General features: G+C 26.4%; 1 protein-coding gene across 1 annotated transcript in view; it reads right to left on the bottom strand.

Annotated features, from left to right (window-relative positions):
- Positions 1-14,132, bottom strand: part of LOC145841169 (cadherin-23-like) — a 30,689-nt gene extending 16,557 nt beyond the window's left edge. The window contains exons 1-38 of the mRNA XM_082948539.1: positions 14,127-14,132; positions 13,702-13,842; positions 13,501-13,575; positions 13,036-13,122; positions 12,560-12,682; positions 12,251-12,394; positions 11,623-11,811; positions 11,161-11,285; positions 10,553-10,679; positions 10,272-10,427; positions 10,004-10,162; positions 9,846-9,907; positions 9,604-9,768; positions 9,060-9,126; positions 8,659-8,761; positions 8,196-8,344; positions 7,910-8,002; positions 7,266-7,373; positions 6,894-7,089; positions 6,596-6,603; positions 6,200-6,332; positions 5,981-6,120; positions 5,640-5,795; positions 5,344-5,487; positions 5,203-5,264; positions 4,887-5,051; positions 3,836-3,902; positions 3,660-3,762; positions 3,196-3,344; positions 3,019-3,111; positions 2,119-2,226; positions 1,764-1,959; positions 1,475-1,620; positions 1,060-1,192; positions 724-869; positions 440-589; positions 208-366; positions 84-145 (exon numbers count right to left, since the gene is read on the bottom strand). Coding sequence (XP_082804665.1) covers positions 84-145; positions 208-366; positions 440-589; positions 724-869; positions 1,060-1,192; positions 1,475-1,620; positions 1,764-1,959; positions 2,119-2,226; positions 3,019-3,111; positions 3,196-3,344; positions 3,660-3,762; positions 3,836-3,902; positions 4,887-5,051; positions 5,203-5,264; positions 5,344-5,487; positions 5,640-5,795; positions 5,981-6,120; positions 6,200-6,332; positions 6,596-6,603; positions 6,894-7,089; positions 7,266-7,373; positions 7,910-8,002; positions 8,196-8,344; positions 8,659-8,761; positions 9,060-9,126; positions 9,604-9,768; positions 9,846-9,907; positions 10,004-10,162; positions 10,272-10,427; positions 10,553-10,679; positions 11,161-11,285; positions 11,623-11,811; positions 12,251-12,394; positions 12,560-12,682; positions 13,036-13,122; positions 13,501-13,575; positions 13,702-13,842; positions 14,127-14,132 — 4,595 coding nt within the window. The remainder of the gene's footprint in view (positions 1-83; positions 146-207; positions 367-439; positions 590-723; positions 870-1,059; positions 1,193-1,474; positions 1,621-1,763; positions 1,960-2,118; positions 2,227-3,018; positions 3,112-3,195; positions 3,345-3,659; positions 3,763-3,835; positions 3,903-4,886; positions 5,052-5,202; positions 5,265-5,343; positions 5,488-5,639; positions 5,796-5,980; positions 6,121-6,199; positions 6,333-6,595; positions 6,604-6,893; positions 7,090-7,265; positions 7,374-7,909; positions 8,003-8,195; positions 8,345-8,658; positions 8,762-9,059; positions 9,127-9,603; positions 9,769-9,845; positions 9,908-10,003; positions 10,163-10,271; positions 10,428-10,552; positions 10,680-11,160; positions 11,286-11,622; positions 11,812-12,250; positions 12,395-12,559; positions 12,683-13,035; positions 13,123-13,500; positions 13,576-13,701; positions 13,843-14,126) is intronic.
- Positions 14,133-25,050: the final 10,918 nt, after the last annotated feature.

The following is a 25,050-nucleotide window of genomic DNA, read 5'->3' on the forward strand; positions in this document are numbered from 1 at the left end:
AAATAAAACTCTTTAGATTTTTTTACTCTTATAGAATAAAAAGTTATATAACATTAAGTACATCTCCTATTCTAAGAACTAACTCATTTTCTGAATTTAGGCCGAATGTGATATTCCCATTTATCCCACTATCATAATCAATAGCCTGAAAAGTAAATATAAAAAGTAGCTTTATAGTTAACTAAGATATAAATGAAAGAACCTAACCTCTAGTACTCCCACAATGCCTCCTATAGATGCATCTTCAGAAATATTAAAAACTACAGGGCTTGATACAAATACTGGTGAATTATCATTTGAATCAAGTACATTTATTGTAATCTTTACTTCAGAAAGTATATTATCAGCTGCATTGAATGCCATTACCTATGAAAAAAATATGCAAATAATAATAGTTTACTATAAAATTAAACAAAAAAGTCTTAATGAAGGTCCTTACAGTCAAATTGTACTGTTTAACACCACTGTCAAAGTCAAGTTGACCTGAGCTTTTCACTAGAATATCAAAAGATGCAGATCTAATTACTTCAGTTACAGACAATTCAAAAGGTGTAGTATCATCTGAAAGCTTCAAAAAGAAGTGAGAGTCCTAAATAATTTAAATAAAAGTTGTTTCACTAAGTTTATTAAATAACAACTATAGTCAATATAAATTAAACATAACAAATATAAATAAATAAAACTTATTTTAAAACTGAAAATATTTTTGTTGTAATAACAAACCTTATCAAGGTCTTCGACAAACAAATCTAATCCTTGTACAACTGATCCAATGGCAGAACCTTCTTTTATAGAAGCTTCAAAACTTCCAGATGTTGTAAAAGTTGGTATAACGTCATCTTCATCAACAATACTGATTTGAACAGACGCTGGATTGAGATATTATTAAATAAAGAAAAAATCAAATCAACATTTTATTTTAATTACTCAAAAATTTGTACAGGTTATTACTTATTAGTGATGATCATGCTTGAAAATATTTTCTATTTAACTAAAAAAGTAGTTTTATAAAAAGTTATATAAAAAGTAGTTAGTTATAGACTTAAATATTATATTTACTTGTAATAATCTGATCAGTCCCATTAACAGCATTTAAATCTTCAACTTCTACAGTAATTTCTACAATTTCAACCTTTTCTCTGTCAATTACAACCATATTTGCTACTTTTATTTGTCCTACTTGTGTCGAATCCTAAATTAATTCCAAAAATAAGTATACTACGCATACAAAGTAAAAACAAAAACATTATTGTGAATAGAATTTTGAACTTGATTAATTTTGAAAAAAAAACTTGATGTTCCACGGTATTTCTATTTAAAACGATTTTTTTACTAATTCAAAATCAGAACTGTAAAATCTTAAAACGTTTACAATTCTAAATGATTTTTTTTAGTTTAACATAAATATCAAAAAAGCAGGTAGATAATAAATCAAAATAGTTAATAGATCAAGTCATAAATTTTATTTTTTCACCTCAGTTATTGTTTGAATGTCAAACCAATTATTGCATTTGTCATCTCCAACAATGTTATTATTTTCATCATAACATTCATAATTAGTTATTTTGTATATTAGATTTGAGTTCTCATCAGAATCGATTGCTCTTACTTGACAAATGTCTAAAAACACAAAAAAAAAATTCTTTTGATTTTCACTTATGTAAAATTATGAAATTTAATTGTAAAGTATTTTTTATCTTTATTCTAAACACACTTTGCATATAAAACATTTTTATCGCTTTTAAAAATAATAAAAAGTTTACCAGTCTGAGCAGCCGAGTTCTCTACAATTTCACAAATATTTGGAATATTATCAAATACTGGTGTTTCATCATTTACATCTAATAACTGAATTTGAATACTGAATGTTGTAGATTTTCGGGGATTACCAAAGTCAGAAGCAATCACATCAACTTGATAAAATTCTTTCTCTTCTCTATTCAAAAACTCGTTTCGTACCTAAGCATTAAAATGCAATTTTAAAACTTCTCTGTTAGCAAGATTCTTAAGCAAATGCATAGGATAGAAAAATTAACTGGATAAACAAAGGAATATTTTTTTACAAAAAGTTTAATGTAAAAGCTTTGACAACACCGAATATAAAAGTTTTTTGCTAACTTGTAAAGTCCCATTGTTGGTAATATCGAAATTAATGACATTTTCTCCTTCAATAGAATAATCGATCAAATTATTTGGTGAACAAGCGTCGTTATCTGTAGCTTGTAACTATAGAAAAATATTTTTTAGCAAAAAAAATTAAAAAAAGTTTTTTCTTAAATATTTTACAAATGTACTAAATACAAATAATATAACACAGTAATAGTAAAACTATAGAGAAAATATGTTTTTAAATAAACCGCAATAAAAAAAGTTTGTTTTTGTTTTAAAGAATAAAAGTGAGCCGTTGAAAAAATAATAAAACTAAATGTAACAACTTTATTAATATCTAAGTTTTAACAAAATTAACATCAAATAAGTTTACTAAAGACTGCATATTGTAAACAAAATATATTATATAATACGGCATTATAAATTACTCAACTTATTTAAATATGATTTAAATTGTTCTGCTTTAAAACAAGTTTGTCTTATACACTATTTAAGTTTTAAATTTTGGTTTATTAAAAAATTTTATAAATAAAATTCAAAGGTAAGAAACAGTCTTATACGAGATAAAGTTTTTTTTTTTTGTTTTCAAATCTAGCATTTATTAGATTAAAGTACAAATTACCTTTTTGAGCACAATAAGTCTTTTTGTGACATAAAAACAAACAAATCAAAACTGTCAGTTTTTTATTTGCTTTTGCGTACGCTTTACTACAAGTGTTTACTTAAAGAGAAAAATAGTTGATTGCTATTTTTAGGTAAGTTAAGTGTTTCTTTTGTTTTACATAAGACTAAATGCGACAACAAAACATTATTTGACTAATCTATAGATTTTTTTTTAAGTTACCATAAACATTGAAAATAAATAAAAACTTCATAAATAATTATCAGGTAAAATAGTGTTTTACATACCTGAGCAACAAATGTTCCTTGAAGCGACATTTCGTTTACAGACGCATTTGTTGGTAAAGATGTAGAAAACACTGGCGAAAACTCGTTTAAATCCTAAAATAGAGTAATGCTGTTTACTTCGGCTTTAACTTGTTTAATTGTTTAATTTTTATCTAATAGAAATAAAAGCATTCATACCTGAATAGTAATATCAACAGAAGTGTTTGAACTTTTGCTTGGAATTCCTTTATCAGTAGCAATTATTATAATTGAAATAATTTTCTCGCCATTTGTACAATCACCATTAATATTTTCTAAATCTATTGCTTGTTTTGGTTGAACTAAGGCTGTGAAAAAATTGCAATGAAAATTACTTAAGGTTTTTAATAAAGTTTCATAGATGTTTGTATCAATAAATAGATTTTTAGTTGCTAGATTGTCTTATTGGTTTAAGTTTGGAATTTGCAAAACATGCTTATAAGGAAAATAAACTTATATCATGATTTATTTTAACGTATTTAGCTTTGATCGTTTTAAAAGATATTATAATTCGTAAGTAAAAATAAACTTAAAACATAATTTTGGATGTTTATTTTAACGCATGTAGCTTTGATCTTTTTGAAACTATATTATTTTGTACTGTGCATAACAACAATATTTACCAGTATTAATTTGTGTAGGAACAATTTGAAAATATTTGCTATATTCACTAGTTTCAATTGAAAATTCAACTTCACCATTTAAACCACTGTCTAAATCTTCGACCTATATTTTTAGTGTTCAAAAGTCAATATCTATAACAATTCTGCTGGAGATTTTACTTAAACAGACAACTAACTTTTATTTCTAATTCGAAGCTATCGTCATTATCTTGTATTGATAAAAAATAAGAATCACGTATCCACCTGTATATAATTTGCTAAACGTTTTAAGTATTAGGTTGTTTGTTATTTATCAGAAACACGAATTTAAAAACTTTATATTTATTATTTAGAGAATAGTATAAAATTTTTCAGCTCGATATTACAAATATAAATTTTAAAAAGAGTAAAATATAATATAACATTTCTATCTGTTTGTTTCAGTTAAACTTGTTTAATGCTTAAATTTTACTGTGTTTAAAACATCAAAATGAACTAACAAGTTAGTAAATTAAAAAATATAGTTTATTTAGCAAGAAATGGGATTCATACAAATTTTGAACACTTTCTGTTTTTCTATTGATGTAAATTTTAAGTAATACGAAGTACTACGTAAAATTGACTTGTTCAAAGCAAAACAAAATTGTTGCTGTTTGTAGAACTAATAACACAAACTCATTTATTTCAAGTAGTAGATGTAAGAAAACTTTTTCATATTACTACAATATTTTCTCTTTATGTAATCTCTATAATAAATGTTAAACATTGAAAAGTATTTTTAACTAAACTATTAGTTACTTAAAAAGTTTTTGTTATCTAAAACTTTATATTTAGTTATTATTTTCTCTGGTGTGTAAGTTGGACAAAATAAGCAAACAAGTTATAATTTTCTTTTTCTGCTTTATATAAGATGTAAATGCATAAACAAACATAGTTAGTAATAGTCTGTGACATTTTATGTATTTCTATAAGTATACTTGATCTCTACTGCTTGATAAACAATTTTTTTGAATTATTTGAAAATAACTATTACACGATATCCTATTGGTTTTAAATAAACTAAGATCTAAAAAAGTATAATAACAATTTTTTTGTCAAACAACCGTTTTATGTAACTAATAATAGTAAAAAATATATGGAAAGGCATAAGTATCTATAGTTCGAGGTTTTACACTTGAACGCATCAGTTTAAAAAGCTTAAATACTTGTTAAGTAAATCATTTTTTGATTGTTTAATGTCAAACAAACGTGGGTGAATTGTCGTTGATATCAGTGACGGTAATTTCCCCCGTTGTAGAAGTAACTTTTCCTCCACCGTCGATTGCAGTGAAGGTCAAATAATGTAGGTCACGTGTTTCTCTGTCTAATTCTGATTTCACTATTACTTCACCGGTATATAAAACTGAAAAGAACCTGAAAAAAAGTTAACATAATAAAAGTCATAGGGCTATTTCATTCAATTGGTAATATTTTTCTTATTTTTAGCAAGCAATGGTTCTAAAGATTAAAGAAAAGTTTTTGTTAAAATTTCTTCAAAGTGAACTAATATGAATTATGTTTTTACTCGTTATCTGCATTTAATCCGTAGGTAATGTTTTTGTTTTTTCCACTGTCAGCATCTGTAGCCTGTAAAATATTTTTTGTAGATTACAAGTTGTACAAGTAAAATAACTTTTATTAAAATACACACATTTAATACTCCAACTCTGTCTCCAATGTTAGCGTCTTCGGAAACACTGAAAACTACAGGGCTTGTAACGAATACAGGTGAATTGTCGTTTGAATCAAGCAGATTTATTGTGACATCAAATTCAGAAAGAACCACATCCCCAGAATCAGTTGCTTGGATCTTTTAAAATATGCTTTAAATTGTTTTTACTTAATTACAATTAAGTCACCAAGAAAAATTGCTACCGTCATGATTACAACTTATCAAGTTTAAACGTTATCTTATCAAATTTCTTACCACTTTATACTATTTTTAAACAGATTTTAGCTTACTTTCAAATCGTACTGCTTTGTATCACTATCAAAGTCGAGCTGCTCAGAATTCTCCACTACAATATCAAAGAAAGAAGATCTGAAAACTTCACTTTTTGATAACTCAAAAGGCAAAGTGTCATCAGATAGCTTCAAAAAGAAATGGCAAAATTCGCCCTAGAAAATAAGTATTACTTATAAGATATTTACATTATCACATAAATCACATATATTTTTAAAGTTTTTACGTTAAAAAAATAGTTCAAAAATATTTGGTATGGATATTTCTAACAAATATTAAGTTTTATTAAGAAACTATTTTCTTATAAAAAAATCTTCATACTACAAAAAAGGCTACAAACCTTATCAAGGTCTTCAACAAACAGATCTAATCCTGTTACAATTGATCCAGTAGTGGATTCTTCTCTTATTGATGATTCAGAATTCCCAGTAAAAGTTGGTAAATTGTCATTTTCATCAATAATACTGATTTCAAAAGATGCTGAAATGAGATTCAATGTAAAAGCATAAAATAAAATTGAAAAAATGTATATAGTTTTTTGAAACATTTAAGCATTTACTTGTGATAATTTGATCATTTCCATTAACAGCATTTCTATCTTCAACTTCTACAGTTACTTCAACAGTTTCTACTTTTTCTCTGTCTATTACAACTCCATTTGCTACTTTTACTTGTCCTATTTTGTCTGGTCCCTGTTATGTTTGTTATATGATTCATTGCTTCAAATTAAACTAAAACTTTTTAGTTTTAAAATGAACACTTTAAATTATAAATATTCTCGACTTGTTAAACTTCATCTCGTTTTAAAAAACATCAAATCCCAGATTTTACTAATAGTTTGAAACTGTAAATAAAATTTAATTTTTCTATGTGCATATTGAGTAGAAATGTTTCTTTGTTATTTTTTTCAAAAAAACTTTAATTTTTACTATCAGTACTTCATATTTTAACTTACCTCTGGTACTGTTTGGATATCAAACCAGTTGTTACAATTATCTCCTCCAACAATATTTTTGTTTTCATCAAAACAATTATAACTTGTTATTTTATATATCAGACTTGAGTTTTCGTCAGAGTCAATTGCCTTGATTTGACAAACATCTGGAAAAAAACAAACATGATAGTCAAAAGAGTTTGATAGCTTGAAAAATAGTTTTGATAAGCCTCTATTAAACTTAAAGTATCAAGATTTAAGTTTTTATCATACTTAGAGATACTAACAAATGTATAGCATAAGAAATTATTAAAAATACCAGTAAGAGCAGCAGCGTTTTCGCTTATCTCACAGTTATTAGGAATGTTATCGAACACTGGTGTTTCATCATTTACATCTAACAACTGAACTTGAATACTGAATGTTGTAGATTTCCGGGGATTTCCAAAGTCAGAAGCAATCACATTAACTTGATAATATTCTTTCTCTTCTCTATTCAAAAACTCGTTTCTTACCTAAAAGTTGATATTGTTATAAAGTTTAAAATATTTATATGGTTAGCATTTTAGTCATAGCCTATCTAAACTTTATATTTAAAATATTATTTAGTTTTTCAAGCAAGCTTATTAAAATGTTTGAAACAGTTTATAATGTAAAGTATAAGTTTTATATGCAATAAGAATTTTCATACTTGTAAAGTTCCATTGTTGGTAATATCGAAATTAATAACATTTTCTCCTTCAATAGAATAATCGACTAAATTGTTTGGCGAACAAGCATCATTATCTCTAGCTTGTAACTGAAGAGAAAATAACTTTTAGCAAAACAATCGAAAAACAGTTTGATCAAAAACATTTTACAAATTTCCAAAAACAACTAATATCACAGAGTAACATTAAAACGTAAAAGTAAGCAAACTATTTGATTTAGTTACGTCATAAACTAAAAGAAAATCATTTCATGCGTTCAAAACTATTATTTTGGTTCTGTTATCAGCTACAAAAGTTTATACATTGTCTGTTTATTGTAAACACATAATAAAATAAACGAAACTAAGTAAGTAAACTTTTAAACTATAAATAGTAGAATTTAATGTAATGTAAAATACAAAAACGTCTGCAAAATAAACATTTTAAACAAAACAAATGCAATTGTATATTCTCACAAGTTTAACATGTTTATTGAGTTTGCTTGGGTAAGAGAAACTAAAAGTTTGTTTTAAATTAATATAAAAGACCGAATAAATATTTGCAATACAGCGTAATAAACTCAATGCCAACATTTATCATGCTGTTCACAAAAAAAAATTCCAATAATCTACAAAATACTACTAACTGATGCAACAAATGTTCCTTGAGGTGACATTTCGTTAACAGCAGCAGTCAAAGGTGTTGATGGTGAAAACTCGGGTGAAAATTCATTCAAATCCTGTTTGATAAAAAAATAAACATTTTAAAGTTGGTGTGTAGTGTTTACATATACAAGTGTTATATTATAAGAAAAACATAGAACACACTACCATTTTTGAAATCTTTAAACAAAAATAACGATCATATTAATTTATATAATTGTTGATAGAGAGTAACTTAGTAACACTTCTCGCTTACAAACTTATTTAAACCTGAATAGTAATATCAACGGTTGTATTTGAACTTTTGCTCGGTGTTCCTTTATCGGTAGCAACTATAACAATTGAAACTATTTTTCCACCATTTGTACAATCACCATTAATATTTTCTAAATCTATTGCTTGTGTTGGTTGAAGTGAAGCTGTAAAGAGTAGTATAAGTTTATTGAAATAGTTGTAATTTCTTATTACAAACAAAGCAACTGTTTTAATTAAATATTTAAGAATCGATTTTTGTCTTTTAAATACTAAAATACTTTTTTGTATAAATTTCAGAAATAGATACATGTTTGTAATAAAAGGTCTAAAGTGCTTAACAATATATTTAAGATTGTTTAAAACAAATCTTTTGTATACATGCTACAACAACAATTTTTTAGTAGTTTATAGTTTAAGTAAGTTATCAAACTAATAACTAAATTTCAAAGTATTGCAAATCACAAGTCATTGTGTTTACCAGTATTTGTTTTCGGGCTTGTCACAGTAAATAAGGAGCTGTATTCACTATCGAGTATTGAAAACTCGATTTCTGCATTCACACCTTTATCTACGTCTTCAGCCTTTACATATATAACTTAAGTCTGTACTTTTTTCTACTCTAGTAGTTAATAACATAGTAGAAGAAGTTTGTTAATAAATATTTTGTTCAATTATTGCAACATTTATGACAGTATTATCATGAAAAATTAAGTAAAACATAATATCAAAACAAATAATTAATACTTAATTTTTCGATATATGCTTTGATGAATTGCTTTAAAAATTTAATCAATAAAAACTTACATAAAAATATATTTAAAGACTTTTGAATTTAATAAAAACTCAAAAACTGGAACTTAAGAAAAAAAAAAACATTACCTGCAATTCCAACTCAAAATCGTCATCATTGTCTTGTATGGAAATAAAATAAGAATCGCGAAGAAACCTTTAACAGTACAAATTTTATAAAAAAAGATTATAAGTGTTTAAATGTTACTTTTATTGCTTATTTTATTTAATGTCCAAACAAACCTTCTTTTGACAGCAATTAATACTTACCAAAAACTTGATTTTTTTTTTATAATTCGCGTTATTCTTAACAAGTTTTGTTTTAGTAAATTTTCAGTTAACAGTTTAATTTTTTATTTAAGTTTAAATTATTTTAGAAGACTTCTATTTCACTTTTAAAGAAAAAATAGCATTTAACTGTCCCCTTTGCTTGATAAACACGTACTATTTTTTTCTAATTCGTTACATCGTCGTTTTATGTAACTAATAATAGTAAAAATTGTATGGAAAGGAATGAGTATTTACAGTTGCAGGTTTTACACTTTATACTTCAATATAAAAGCTTAAATGCATGCAAAATAAAATGTATAAAATGTTTGTTTATTGAATATCGAATTCCAAGCGTCAAACAAACGTGGGTGAGTTGTCGTTAATATCAGTGACGGTAATTTCCCCCGTTGTAGAAGTAACTTTTCCTCCACCGTCGATTGCAGTGAATGTCAAGTAATGTAGGTCACGTGTTTCTCTGTCTAATTCTGATTTCACTGTTACTTCACCGGTAGGTAAAACTTCAAAGAATCTGAATTAAAATGTTTTAATAACTAAAATAGATAACTAACAGCATCCATATAAACAACTCTTAAAAGTTGTACTAACTCGTTGTCATCATTCAGACTGTAAGTGATGTCCTTGTTTATTCCGCTATCTGCGTCCGTTGCCTGTAGTTTTGTTTTATATGTAACACAATTTTTACATAAAAGTATATCTTTTTTAACTACGTTACAAATTTTATCTGAAATAAGATTATAACTAACCAGTAAAGTTCCAACTAAGTCTCCTACACTTGCATCTTCGGAAACACTGAAAACTACAGGGCTTGTGACAAATACTGGGGAATTGTCGTTTGAATCAAGTAGGTTTATTGTTATATCAGCTTCAGATAGTACGCTGTCCGTCGAGTCAACTGCTTGAATCTAAACAAATTTTTAAGTTGTGCAATACATGTTATGTTTTATAAAATCATGTAAAATAGTTTAGTTTATTCATAATAGTAACTGGGATCGTAAAGTAAAAATAATTTACTTTGAAACTGTAGCTTTTTTTGTCACTTTCATAATCAAGGTCTTCCAAACTGCTGATTCTTATGTCGACTGTGGAAGATTCAAATATTTCTGTCACTGAAAGAGTAAACGGGACGGTTGAATCATCGATTTTCAAGAAGAAATGAGCGTTTTCATTCTGCAAAAAAATTTAAACAAAAATTCAAACTTGAAAAGTATATATACACTAATAAACTGATTATACTTATTTTTAAGTTAACAAAAAAAATTGTTAGTATATGATTTAATAAGCTGAAAACAAACCTTGTCAAGATCTTCTATAAAGATGTTGAGATTTTGAACTGCAGACCCTACAGAGGCGTCTTCACTCAAATCGACTGTATATGCGTCAGTTTCAACTTTGCTGTCAACATTACCTGCTGCTGTTAACCTGTGAATATAGAAATTGCTTAGTTATAATAATAAGCTTAAACTACTTTTTAAACTAATCAAACTTATTACTTAGATAAACTTTAAGTAAGCTAAAAAATTAATTTTGAGATATTTGAAAAAAAAAAATAGTACAACTCTGAAAAATAAAGCTTTTAGTTTACAAAAGTACTTTATAATTAATAGATAAAGTTATAAAAAGATGGTTTCTGAAAGAAAACTAAAGCTTATAATAAGTTTGTACGCTACTAGTTTAAAAGATAATTGAAGTATACGAATGCTTAGTTTTAGTCGGTTAACTACAAAATTAACTAACAAAACATCCAAATACAAAACACAACGAATTAAAGGAAACTGTTAATAAGTTGTTGTTATTACGTAATATTTCAAGGTTTAGCAATAGTATTTTTAAATAAAGGTATTTAAGTTATTTGGTATACTACCTAACAATATGTACTAAATAAACAAAATACTTATAAAACGTAGGCAAATTGTCGTCTACATCAATTATATTGATAGAAATAGAAGTCTCGGTAAAAAAAGGGTACCCAACTTCTGATTGTTTTGACTGAAAAGGATCATTTCCGGATGGTACTTCTTCTGTTGCCTGAATAAATTTTTATTTTTAACGTACTAATTTTTATTCTCTGATTTCTAAGGTATATATGTTACAACCTTACTCTTTATCATTATATACACAATTTCCATTAGTTAGATTACAAATTCCCAAATCAAGTGTTTAAATATTTAGTTTTTATTTTTGTGTAATACTTCTAAACGCATATATTTATATAAAGACTACAGTCATTTACAGTTTTAAGTAAGCTGAATTTGAAAAACATAATAAAAGTTTGTATTTAAAGTTTAATTTCACATTTAAATTTAATTTCTAATGTACATTGTACCTAATGTACTTTTCATAATTGTAAACCAAACTTCAAAACCTTTACAGTGAGCTGTATTCTGTCAGAAGTTGCAGTTGGAGGGGGGTTTTCTCTGTCTATTTGCTGTAACAACTTAATTGAACCATCAAGTGTGACTTCAAATACATCATTTGCAACTATTTCGTAAGATATTTCCCAATCCAATGCGTAGTCCTGATCTTTAGCTTCAACTGTTCCTATTGTTTGACCCTGTTAAAATGAAAAACATCATAAGCTTTTTGTTAGAAAACTTTTTGTTTAGTGGTTTATTTCAAATCTAATAAATTTTAGTTACAAAAATTACTTTACTGTTTATGTTGCATTTTATAATTTAATTACTCTAGCCACAGTTTATTTTCCCTGTTATATCAAAGGAAAACACAATACTCGTCTTAAAACAGCAAACCTAGCTTTTGTACAAATACAATGTTTGCCTATTGGGTTAAACTTATTTCAAGAAGAACCTTTATGAGTTTTTGTTTTAATTGTAACATATTTTTTTTGTGTTTAAAAACAACTACTATGTAAATATCTTTAGATAAATTTATCATAATTTGTACAAACAATATGTTAAAAGGAAAATATAAATCTAAAAGAAAAAATTACCGTTATAATTAATTAATTTATTTTCAAACAAGTAATTACTTACCACTAGAGTATCTTCTGTAACGTCAATAGTCCTTGGTACAGATGTGAATATTGGTTTGCTGTCTGGTCCATCTTTCAATTGAATCAGAACGTTTTGGACGTACTCAAAATTACCCGGATCCCCACATTCACTTACATCATTGTCCTAATTGTATTATAATATGTTTTAAGGTGCTCACTTCTCTATATTTTAAGGTTACAGTGTTTTAATTTTATGCTTTCTTTTATAGAAATAAATTTAAATAGTTTCATAGACGATAGAAAATATGAAAAATATTTTAATTCTAAATTTTGACATAATAAAACATACTTTCAAAGTGATTGATGAAACAATCACAGGACTAGTCTCGTAGTCGAACTGGGTTCCAGTATTTGTTTTCAAATCAGCGTTTGTAGGGGATGTTTGAATAGTGGTGTATTCGTTTGTTGTTTGCTAAACATAAATTTACAAAATTTAAATATAGCAAGTACAGTACAGTACATTCTAAATTTTAAAACTAACAGTGAAACTGTAAGCTTTTGTATCGTCCTTATCTTCTAAACTAAATGTTCCAAGTAAAGAAGGCGTCCAAGGATACTGAAGTTATTTACATGTGTAAAGGCTGGCTTGTAAACATAAAAGTGAGCTTAAACTAACATTTATGACTAACATAGAAACTATAACCTTGTTAATTAATAAACAGCATAGTTAATTACCAAAAATTACTGAGAATCATATTGTTTTTTAAACATTCAAATTTATATTATTAAATGAAGAACAAAAACAAAACATAAATAGTTTACAACCTCATAAATGTTATCAACATAATCTATTCCTCCAACTGTTGGAGGATTGTTGTTTGCATCTTCTACATAAAACAGTCCATTTGGATTCTACCAATATTTTTGTTGTTTTACAAAAGTTTTTCATGACAATGAAAATAAATTCATACTCAGTTTTAATTTTTTTGTGCTTATTACAACCAAAAGTTTTATTACGTAAATTAAGTATTAACTAAGTTTAAAATTTAACATCCAAAAACTCTTAACCTCTAACCCTTGTAAAAAAACAAGTATGTTTCTTAAGAATTATCTTAAGTTTTAATAAAAAGTACTAAATTCTTTTTGGATGAGCATATAAACAATGTTTGAAAAAAAAATATATATAGAACTTACAAATAATTTGAATAGTACTGAAACTGCTTTAAACAATTTTAAATTAATTTCTAAACATTATAAAACAAATTCATTGTAATTTTCAATCAAACTAACAGTTTCAAATTCTCTTGGTGGATCCGTATTGGTGAAAGCTTTTACAACGAAGTCTATATTTTTATCGACTTCGTACTGTTAAAATATTTGTATAGTTTATGATATTAATAATTTCTAAGTTTAATCTCAAAGAGCAATAAAAATAAGTTTGAAACTAACTTTAAATTGTGAAATTAGTTTAATTTCTCCACTACTGTCAACCTGAGAAGCTACATAATTTGATAGTTCCCCAGTAATACTGTATGAAGCAATTTCTGAGGTAGGTAAATCAGTTTTCAGGGTGTATATAACCGTACCAACTTCATTAGACTCGCAAATATAAGCTCGATTTAAATCACCCGACTGAGTAGTTGCATTGTGTGGTAAAAATACATCTATAAAAGATATATGTTTAACTTTCGTAGTAAGTATTATTGTAATAAGCTTTAGTTTTCAACAAAAAAGTAATCATAAGCCTCAAAATATTATTTTGAAAATATTTTTTTGTGTCATAATAAAAAGAACTGCTTATCTTAAAGTTAACTTGTTTTTGTAGCGCATAAAAATCTTAAAAAGACTGGTTAGACTAATTCATTGCTAGAGTTGTAGAAATCTAAGATATAAAACGTTTAATTTTCAAAAAATACCTGCATTTGTTAATAAGAGTTGTGCCAAAATTATCACTACAATTTTCTTTTGAAACATATTTTCCAAAATTAACTTTAATCTGTAAAAATTTGAAAGTTTTTAAGTTTTGTTAAAGTTTATAAGAGTTAACTTAATTGAATGGTTTAGAGTACAAGTAAACAATGTAAATACAAAGTTAACACTATGCTCATAAAACACTAATGCAAAATGTAAGTTTTTTTTAAGTTTTTTTTATGTTTTAAGTGACATTAACAAAAGTGTTTAGCAGTAAAACTGTTAAAACAAATTTTAAGCCAATGATTTTTTTTTAAATAAGCTATAAGTATTTGACTAATCACAACAAAAAGTTATAAAAAAATCTACATAAAAAACAACTGGTATTAGATAAAATCAAAAGTCAAACTGTTTGTAACATCGTTGTCGTTGTAGCAACAAAAACATAGTTTCGAGTGAGCAATTAATTTATCTGTTTCGTGCCATCATTTTTAGTTAAATATTAATTCGTCACTAATCAAACAACAAAGAAAATTATCACAAAAATAGCACAAGGTTTGTTTACTTTATAATTAAAATGTACATCGGTTTAGTTATTCCGTAAAAACAGTTTGAAGTTATTATTTTTGAAATAAAACGTCTAAGTAAAGATTAAGTGTAAATAAACAGTATTGAAAAACGATAGTGTTGTCTATATGAATTTAATCGTGAGTGATTGAGCTTTTTGTTTTGTTTCAGGTTATTAATGTTTGATAAAGTTTACAAGTTAATAACCTTGAAAAATAAATTAAATAACTGTTAACAGAATACAGATAATATTAAAACGTAGTATATATTACCTTTAAACTATTTTTAGTTTGTATATTACACTGGCATCACAAAGTGGTTAGTTTTTAAATGTTTTTTCTATTTATAAAATTTTACATTTATTTTTTCAAAGTTTTTAAAAACTTTGCGCCTTAACTTCTACATTTCTTAAAATAAAACTTACAAAAATTGAATAAATAAATTATCGTTTTATGAAAAACTCGATGTTTATTTAGTAATCCCATTACAACTTTTTTTCGTTTTTATTTGTAAAGTACATAACCAACCACAACCGTGATAAAAAAAACTACTTTAAATATTCAAATTAAAAAAAAAAACTATTTAGTATATACAGTATAAATTAGTATACTTTTATTTAACAGTACGTGCTTCTCTCCGAAAAAATAAATGTTTACTTAGTGTTTTACTTTCTACCAGTAAAAGTTTAAATTTAAAAAGCTGATATTTGAAATAAAATGTCTAGAACCGGGTTTACCAATTTTTCATAATAAATCTTCATTTAAAGAAAGTTTTGGACAAGACGTTAAAATGCATCCAAGTGGTGTACGACTCGATGACCATTTTTCGTGTACCAGGTCCTAAGACAAAATATTTTAAGCGTCTTTTTTTCTCGTTGAATAAAGTATAACTTTATTTTTCAAAAAACTAATCTTAAGAACACCTTTTTTTATCTTCTTCATCACTTCGAGAATATCTAAAGTTAGTTTCAAATTATAGCTTTATTCAAAAAGAAAACTTATTTAAAAACAAATTTTATGATAAAAATTTAATGCAACGTTAAATTTTTTTTTCGGTTATAATTTATTACTGAAAGTTTGTTAATTTGTTTCTATGAAGCTATAGTCAATAAAGTCAAAAACAAGTTTGTTAAATAGTAGAGTAATTGGCATCACTTTTATGATTTAAAGTAGTTGAATTTTTCTTTTGATATGAACTAATACAATATTTTATTAAGTCTTTTTTTTTGCAAAATATAATCTTACACATTTTATTAACAAAGTAAAAGTTTTATTATTACATAAATGTTAAGTTATTTTTCTACTTCAAACTCATCTAAGCCACCGACAAAATAAATTTAATGTATTATGTGAACGACAATAAAATTGTTTTGCATGAGAGTAAAAGCAATAAATTAAAATAAATAATTAAATACCGACTAAGGATTAGGGGTAACAGTAATAGTAAAAAAAACTAATTAAATTAAAGACTAACAACCAAAATTAGGAATAGCATAAACAGTAAAAATGAACAAATAAATAAGTGAAAAAAAAAAAAAAAAAAAAATTTCAACCCGAGCAACAAAGAATCTTCGTGCATTTCTAACGCTTATTTAATGTGATTTAGATAACGAAGATAACGTAGATTTCGTAGCTCTGTTACACCCAAATGTTGTCTAAGCTACCAGCAAAACGTATGATTTTACTTAATTAGTTATTTTATTATTATTCATAACCATGGTGTAGTTACTAACTCGGACAAAGCCTCAGGACAACATTAAATAACTACATAATAACATTAAAAATAAAACTTTGTCTAATTAATAGAAATAATAACGCTCTAAACTATAGTCAATATATTAGTGTTGTATATATCTTTTGATCAGTAAGTTACGAACCATTTACTTGTAAGCTTTTCTTTAATCCGTTGCACTTTTTAAGCAATAAAAACTTTAAAATTGATTATGGTAACATGATAACAATATTCTTTATGGTCAACATAACCTATTACATTAGAAAAAAAAAACATTGAAAATCATGTTAAGAAATCAGTATATAAACAAATACAAAAATATTAAACAAATATTAGCTTAATTTTTAGCAAATGTTTTGAAATGAGCTTTTTTGAGGAGCATCTACTGTACCTAAATAATAGATAAGTGCTTATCCAGTTAGGCCTAAGTTCATAAAACTGACTAGGTAACCAAACATAAACTTCAATATAAAAAATACTTAGGCAACTGGTGTGCAAAGAGGTTTTGGCCAAAAACATTTTGATAACAATTGTTTATAAACAATATTTTTTTCCGGCTCACAATGGATTGTAAGATAGTCTTCTACTGCTACAACTTGAAAGGTTCGTCTGGTGCCAAATTCTCCTTATTGATGGCTTTATGAGGTATTATAGTACTTTTATCGGTGATATTATTGTTTGCTATGTGGTGAAGCTCATTGTGCTTATACAATTTTTTACTGTTTAGTTTTAGAATATTAGAGTCTTAGAGCTTACAAAAAATTAAAAAAAAAGCACAAAAAAAGTATTATTAATTGGTATGTGGTATGTTTGAACAAACACGTGACAAACATAATTTGTCTGACTTGTACATTTTATCAATGTCTGTGATATGAACTAAAATAATGTCGCTTTGCTATCAAATTTACAACAATTTCAAAACAAGAGTACAACTACTAATTGTAAAAAACACGCTTAAAGTTGTGAAAATAGACAAACTCATAAAATAATCAAGATTTTTTTCTTACAATATTTTTATACCATGTTTCTTTACTATACTTACTTTAATATTGAAAATAAAGCATCAAAAGTTTTTAAAACAATGAAAAAGCTTTTGAACGGACGAAATACTTAAAATTAAATTCAAACTAACTTAAATTGACTTTAAAAAAAATACTGATGATAAAATACATTAATACTTTTATGATGTTTCAAATTATACCTTAAACATTTTAAAACATGAAAACGTCAAAAAAAATTGATTAAAAGAATTTTAACAGGTTAAAAAGGTATTTAAAAAATTGTACTTAGATAACTAATTTGTTAAACGTAACGTTCAGTATCGAAAAAGTACAAAACAAAGATAGATTAATTACCACAAAAAAAGGTCGAAGCGAGTTTTAAAACAATTGCAGCTCAACTTCAACACCACGTTAACTAGAAAGCGCTCAATTTGCTTCGAGTTTTAAGATTTTTCAAATGTTATTTTAGTTAGACTAGCTCAATTTAATTTAAGTTTAATTGATAACAAGTTTTGTAACAATCAAAACAAAGTTTTAAAATTACCGAAAATGATGGACTGTTTAAAACAAAAAGAAAACACATTATGACGTAGTGATAAATTTAAGCTTAAGTTTGTTGATTTTTTGACAACTACATTTTTATTTCATTTACAAAGATTTGCCAACAAGTTTCAGCATAAAAATAAAAAACAACAAGATTAACAGCAAATAAAATCAAGATTAGCTATTTTAATCAAATTTTAACAAAGTATTAGAATGCGTACTCCGACGAACAAAATAAGACCCAGATTTTTCGATAAAAGATGGCAAAAATATTATGATTCTTTAGAAGGTTAGATACCGTTTATCTATAAAAATGTATTTTACAAAGTAAGTACTTTAATAAAAGTTACTTAAAAAGTAGTACCAATGTAGAATAAAAGTATTACAAAGAAACACTCTTAGGTTTAAGTTAAAACTTTGATGCTGTCTTAGTAGTTTTCAGTTTTTAGTTATCAAGTTTTGTCTTTTGTAAAGTTAAGTAAAAAAAAATAGTGCTATATCACACATTCAGTTCATTGATTGCTTAAAATTTTTCTTTCTTTACTAAAACTTATAGAAAGTATAACTATTTGAAATACTAAAAGTGCTAGCTAACAAAACAGTATGATTAAAAAACTAGAGAGTCCAAACAGAGTTTTTATTGTTTACAACTCACATCATTTATACTCCAGAGATTGCTTTGTCTACAACATTGTTCACCTAATCAATTGTGAAAGTACTAAGATAAGTTGTTATTTTGAGAAGGGATTGTTAAACTTCTACTTAGTTGTTTTTTGACTGATATTTAGCATTATTTAAATGTTTCAACTATTTGTAATCGAAAACTAACTAAATTTACTTTGATTTAACATTTTATAAAAACAAGTTTAACATAAATGCAAGATTAGCAAGGCATGACTTTTAAAATCTACTTTGTAATATTTTGTTACAAACAAAATAACAAACTGCCTTGGCTTAAAAGTGCTAAAGGCTCATGAAATAAATAACCTTTAAACAACTTAATTATAATTATTGAGCAATTTAAAAGCGCACTATTGGTGTTTAAGGCTGGACAAAGACTTTTAATTTTTCAATTATTTAACTTAAAATTAAACATAAAACTGCAGGTTACCCATTTCCGAGGGGTATAAACAAGAAATCACCCAGGAAGAGTTCTCCGAGAAAATCTAGTTCTCCGCGTAAATCTCCGAACAATTCTCCTCCACTAAGATGGCGAAAGAAGAAGAAAGAAAGACTGCGAAAAAACAATGTACCTAACCGACTAAGTCAAATGTATTTAGACAGACAATTACTTGACCGATCGAGAAGGTCAAGATCACCAATAAGGTCAAGATCAAGATCTCCAATAAGGTCAAGATCAAGATCTCCAATAAGATCAAGATCACCAATAAGATTTCAAAGATTACCAAAAATGACTGATGGAGCTGGAACTTCTGCAGGTCAGTGTTTTCTAAATTTCGCAATCTTTTAAATTGTACAACATATTAAAAGTTTATGGTTTTTAAATTATTAATATTTTTTTATCTAAACAAAACAAAGCTTTTTATAATAAGTGTAAAGAAAGTTCAACAAACCAGCAATGCCGAGACTGATCATAATAATCTGTTCAGCTCTCATACACTTTTGTTGTTAATCACATTTTTAGTTAACTAACTTAACTGTTTTTATTATTTACTAACCAGTTTAGCGTTGTTTTTTATTTATTGGGTTTTTTTAATTGCTTTACACCTAGTCCTGTAACTGTTTACTACAACTTTATACTACACATGGATGCAAAAGTTTTACTACGTTAATAAACTTTAGACATATTTATAAGCATAAACATAAGCTCATGGCACTTTGTACTGTTTTTTCAAAACTAGTCAAATGATTAAACTTTAAACTTAAAAGCTTAGAAACTCTTTTTTTTTGGTTTAAAGTTAAAAAAAAGTTAATCATTAAAACAAAAGTAACTTTTGCTTGCTTGGTTTAGTTAATGCAAGTTATGTTTAAACCGAATAAAAAGCAAAGACAATACCGACCAGACATAGTAAAAAGTAGTGTGTAAAGTATCTAAAAATTCCCGGCAGTAGGACTTAGATTATTATTTAAACTAAATCCTACTGCCGGGGGTTTTTAAATACTTTACACTTTGCTTTCTACTATGTCTGATTCCGACTATAACTACGAAATAAACGATTTAAACACAAATGAAATAAAATTTAGACCATTTTAAAAATTTCAAAACGTGTAAAATCAAAAATCATTAACATTCATACTTAATTTGATACAGTTTAACAATTATTAAACAACGTTTATGGTTTTACTCAGTAAGACGAGACGATTCTAATAAAAATTCTTACCAGTATTTTTTAACATTTATATGCATAAATATTAGCTTTGAACTAACTATTTACAAATTACTGACAAAACTACCCATGATTAGTTATATTTGCACAAATATTTCTCTCAAACATGTTTTTTTTTATTATCTACTTTCAAACATTTTTATTTATATTTTAGTTGTCTTATCCCTCCTTCATTACTTTAAATAAAACAAGGTACATTTTTTATTTCTTCAAAGTATTTATTGCATAAAGTTTCATTTCAACTCAAAATTTTCTTATTTGATAAATAAGTTTTAAATTGTCTTGCACAGTATTATAAAAAAATACCATGCAAGACAATTTCATTTTTAGGTGGACAAGGAACACAGTAGAAAAAATACTTTGTATACACAAAATTAATTTTTATTAATTTTTTTTTTCACATATTTGCAACTTGAATGAATAATATTTTGTTAAACAAAAGAGTGGGAGAGTCCCTAAACTGTAATCAATCGAATTCTATATAATAAAACAGCTAATATAGTATGTTTAATTGCTACCTCTCGTTTAGTTACGCAATTTCGCTGTGAAGACACAATGTCCGTAGATTCGTGAGAGGTGGCGAGGTAGTTCTTTTACTAACACACATATCTAACATAAGCATTGAAAAGCAACAGTTCACTATTTTCGAAAACATTTTCCATGTACAGCTTATAAGTCTTTATTCTGTTGGTAAAAAATAATTTACCTATTGTTTTTTGAGTGCTTTCATATCTACAAGTCAACTGGTTAATAGCACTTAAAAATGCTTAGAGATTATATATGTATAACAAAACCATACAATTTTTACCGTACAACATAACTATCTTAACTAAAATACCTTAAAAATTTTTCATTAAGTTACGAAATAACAACTGTAAATGCTAATCATTAAAATTTTTTGAAATATTGATCAACTTTCAGGCAGCAGCAATGACATTTTGCCAGGACCTCTGAACAGGTCTCCAATAAGAAGAAGGCCAACCGATTATCACTTTCGCCAAGAACGTGAGTAACTTTTTATTCGATACCAACGGAAGCTGTTTAAATTTTTCCACAGTTAAAAACATTCCATTCCGGTTTATTTTTACTGAATATGCTAACGAAAAGTTGCGGTCGCTTTAAAGCGTTACGTAGATGCTAAAAAAATTTATCAAAATATCGAAATCTTTTCACTACAGACTGATATTTATTCAAAGCATGGTTTCACATGTGTAATGTTAGCCCCTTTTAGTAAAAATTTTAGAATTACTCCCTCTATTAGTTATCGATTTTTAACTATTTAATCACCACTTTACTTTTTTGCCCCATTCTTTTTTTGACCCATTCCATACTGGCCGCAATAGCCATGACCGCTTCCAAGTAGGCAGTATCGCCCACTTTGAAATACTCTGATTAAAAATAAATAAAATTTGAACAAAATAAAAAAATTTTCTTTCTGTGCTTTATGGAAACGTCAAGTATCCGATAGTTTTTTTTACAGTCACAGAAAAGGAACACTTGAAGAGAAAACATTCAAATGTAAAAAGAGTCACAAAACTGAAGAAAAAAGACCGGCCAATGTCGTGGAAGCTCGCGATTCGGTGTTTCAATGCGGGGATGATGTACGGGTACAGGAGTCAGTGGAACATCGATCAGTACGATGCCGCCAGGGCACTGGACAGGAAAGTTTGGAAAGACATCGAGTCTCAGATCAAACACGAAGTTTTCAACATGCCCCGCGAAGTTGACGTGTTTGATAGTGGACTGTATCGCGTCAGGCAGCCACTTGAAAGTGAGTTTTGATTTTGATGATTTGGTTTTTCAAACATGCAATCTAACAAGGACGAAGCGTAGGGAGTGGTCAAATGGGGTGCGGAACAGTTTAAGATATGTTGTTTTTATGTTTAGTGACGTACTAAAACTTATAAAAGGTCTGAATTTGACCTTTGAAAAAAAAAAAGTTTAAAGCAAAATACGTTATAAGACCCCCTATGACCTTTTAATGCGTCGCGACTGATACCTATAAACAAAAAATTGTATTGTTTACTTTAGCTAATGAAACAGTTAGGTTTTACGGTAAACAAGTTAACTTCATAGTTTAGTTTGACAGAAGCATTAAAAAAAGGTAATCAAAAACTTTTTTTTTTCTTTAAGAGTTACTGAACATAAAATAAAAATTAATCCATAAAGCTTTTGTAGTTTTCCGTAATCATGAAAAAAACATAACTTCAAATACAAAAAAAAATATATTAAAAAATAATTAACGTAAATAAACAGAAAATTTGCGCCACCTAATGGTGAACAAGTACCCGTACCACTACGCAGTAGGAATCACCAACTGGGTGCTGTGGTTTGAGAAGGAAGACGCCACCCGCGAAGAAATGATCGCGTGGGTTGAAGGGTACCCGGAACTCGATGGCTTCGACCTGATAGTTTACGAGAACCCTACGAGATCCAAATCGGTGAGAGGGATCAGGCATCTGCAGATACTGGCAAGGAAGACTAAGGAAGGGGGGAGAAGACAAATTTACTTTCACTCGAACAACGAATAGGATTTGAAATGTTCGAGCTGAAAATGTGTTTTAGTGTTTTTGTCTTTGAGACTTTTAGCAAGTTGTAAGAATAATATACACAACGAGTAAATGTTTTTCAACATCTTGTTATGAGCAAGTCTGCATTTTTTGATACAAGTAGTTGTGCTTTAGAAGACTTTTTAAGCTGTATATGAAAATTTCAATCTAAACTGTTTGTTTGCTAAACTGCAATTAGTTTTGGTATTTTACACCAGAGTTTAAACCAGAGTTCGTAATAAATCTTATGTGTCTAAAGGTGGTATTTTTCGGTATATAAGTGTGTTTCCAGTATAAGGTAGAATACAAAACTTTTTACTACAATAAATAAAAATAACTCGATCAGAACTTTTTTGTAAATAAAATTAGTTGATAATATCAATTTTCTAAAATTAAAAGTTAATAAAAACATTTTAAAGCTAAAAAATACTGGTAAACTAATTTATCTATGATTAAACCGAATAATTATGAGCCTTAGTTTAAAAAGATATGCTGTGTTTGTACTTGAGTATACATGAACAGAAGCAACTTTAAAAAACTTTGCAAATAAAAACATTTATTTCAAAATTGTTTAAGTATATTATCAAAGTTAATATGATTAACTTAATTTAGATTAAAAACAACTGATTTCTTAAACATTTCATCATTTAAAAAAACATAACTGATAACACTTGTAAAAAAAATTATGAAATTCAATTAAAGTGTTTGCTAATTTTAAAAGTTTTGAGATTTATAACATCTAGAAAATTTTTAACTTAAAATTCTGCTAGGTTTATAACTTTATGTTAAATCATTCTTTTAACAATATTAAGATTTTTTTTTGTTTACGAATAATTTTATGTACATTATTTTAAACTTTGGCTATCTTGACTACAATAGCATAATTTCTTTACCTTTACATCCATTTTAGCATGTTGTTAAACGTCCATATGTTTAAAAATTAAAGTCTAATCTGATTGAAAGTATTTTTAAAGAGTCAAAAAGCAAGTACGTTTTCAAACAAATAAAAAACTTCAATTAACTATTTTGCTTTTGTACAAATCTTGTGAGTTCAACAATTTAATATTTTATTCGCCTTTTCGTTATATAACTTTGACTTGCACTTAAAATTTTCTAAAGCTTAACAGTTAGAACAGAAACAAGTTAGTTTTGTAATCTTATCAAAAATGTTTTTTAATAATTTCAAACTGATACCAGTGTAAAGTTATATGGAATATAAGCATTATGATTTTAAATATCGTAAATGTTAATGAACGATTAGTATTTTTAGTATACGTGCTTGTAAGTAGGTAAAAATTAAAGTCATTAAATACTTGATAAACTTTTTTTTTGATTTGTTAACAATTCATATAGCATTAGTAACTGTTAGAAATTGTTTAAACTACATAAAATAAAATACCTTCTAATACTGGTCTTTAAAAAAAAAAAATTATAAAGCTTGACAGTTACTCTTAAAAATTAAATAGTACTAAATGTAAGTCAAATTAATTTTGCATGAGAATAAAACTAAAAATTAATAAGAAACATACTTTAAAAAGCAAAAAAAATAATTTTGTTTCTATATTCAGGATCTCCATCTTCTTAAACAGATATAACACTCAAAATCTAGTAAAATGAATAATAAATGTAAAACTTGTTTAATCACACTTTTAATGAGGATGAACTATTATATTTTAGATACAAAAGACAGAAAAAAAATACACTTTAGCTATAGTACGATATAGTAGATGAAGTCCAATGCAATAAAAATTATAAATAATGAAAAGATTATGATGCTTATATCGTACAAAATATTGTTTACAGTAATAGAGTTTTTAACTATGAATTTAAGCATAAGTCACTCATTTAAAAAGGTTTGTTAATTAGTATTATTTAGCGCATCATCAAAATAATCTTGGTAAAAACTTCTAAAAAGGTAGTGTAAATTTATTTACATACAATGAATTTGAATAGTCAAGCTAAAAATAGTTTCGTCATAAAATAAAAAATTATGAAATTTTTACAGCATTAATTTTATTCTGGTATTTATTACTTTAAGTTTTTATAGCATTTGTTGAAAAAGCTGAAAAATTTTGTAAATTAACTTAATCTGAAAATTAGTTTACCTATGAAAAATTTTGTTTCATAAAATTTTCGACTTATAGTTTAATTTATTATGAAAATTAAGTTTGTTTAAAGGCTTTAAAAAGT

The sequence above is a fragment of the Thalia democratica genome, chromosome 7, assembly GCF_965202585.1.
Source record: "Thalia democratica chromosome 7, ktThaDemo2.hap1.1, whole genome shotgun sequence".
Lineage (NCBI taxonomy): Eukaryota > Metazoa > Chordata > Thaliacea > Salpida > Salpidae > Thalia > Thalia democratica.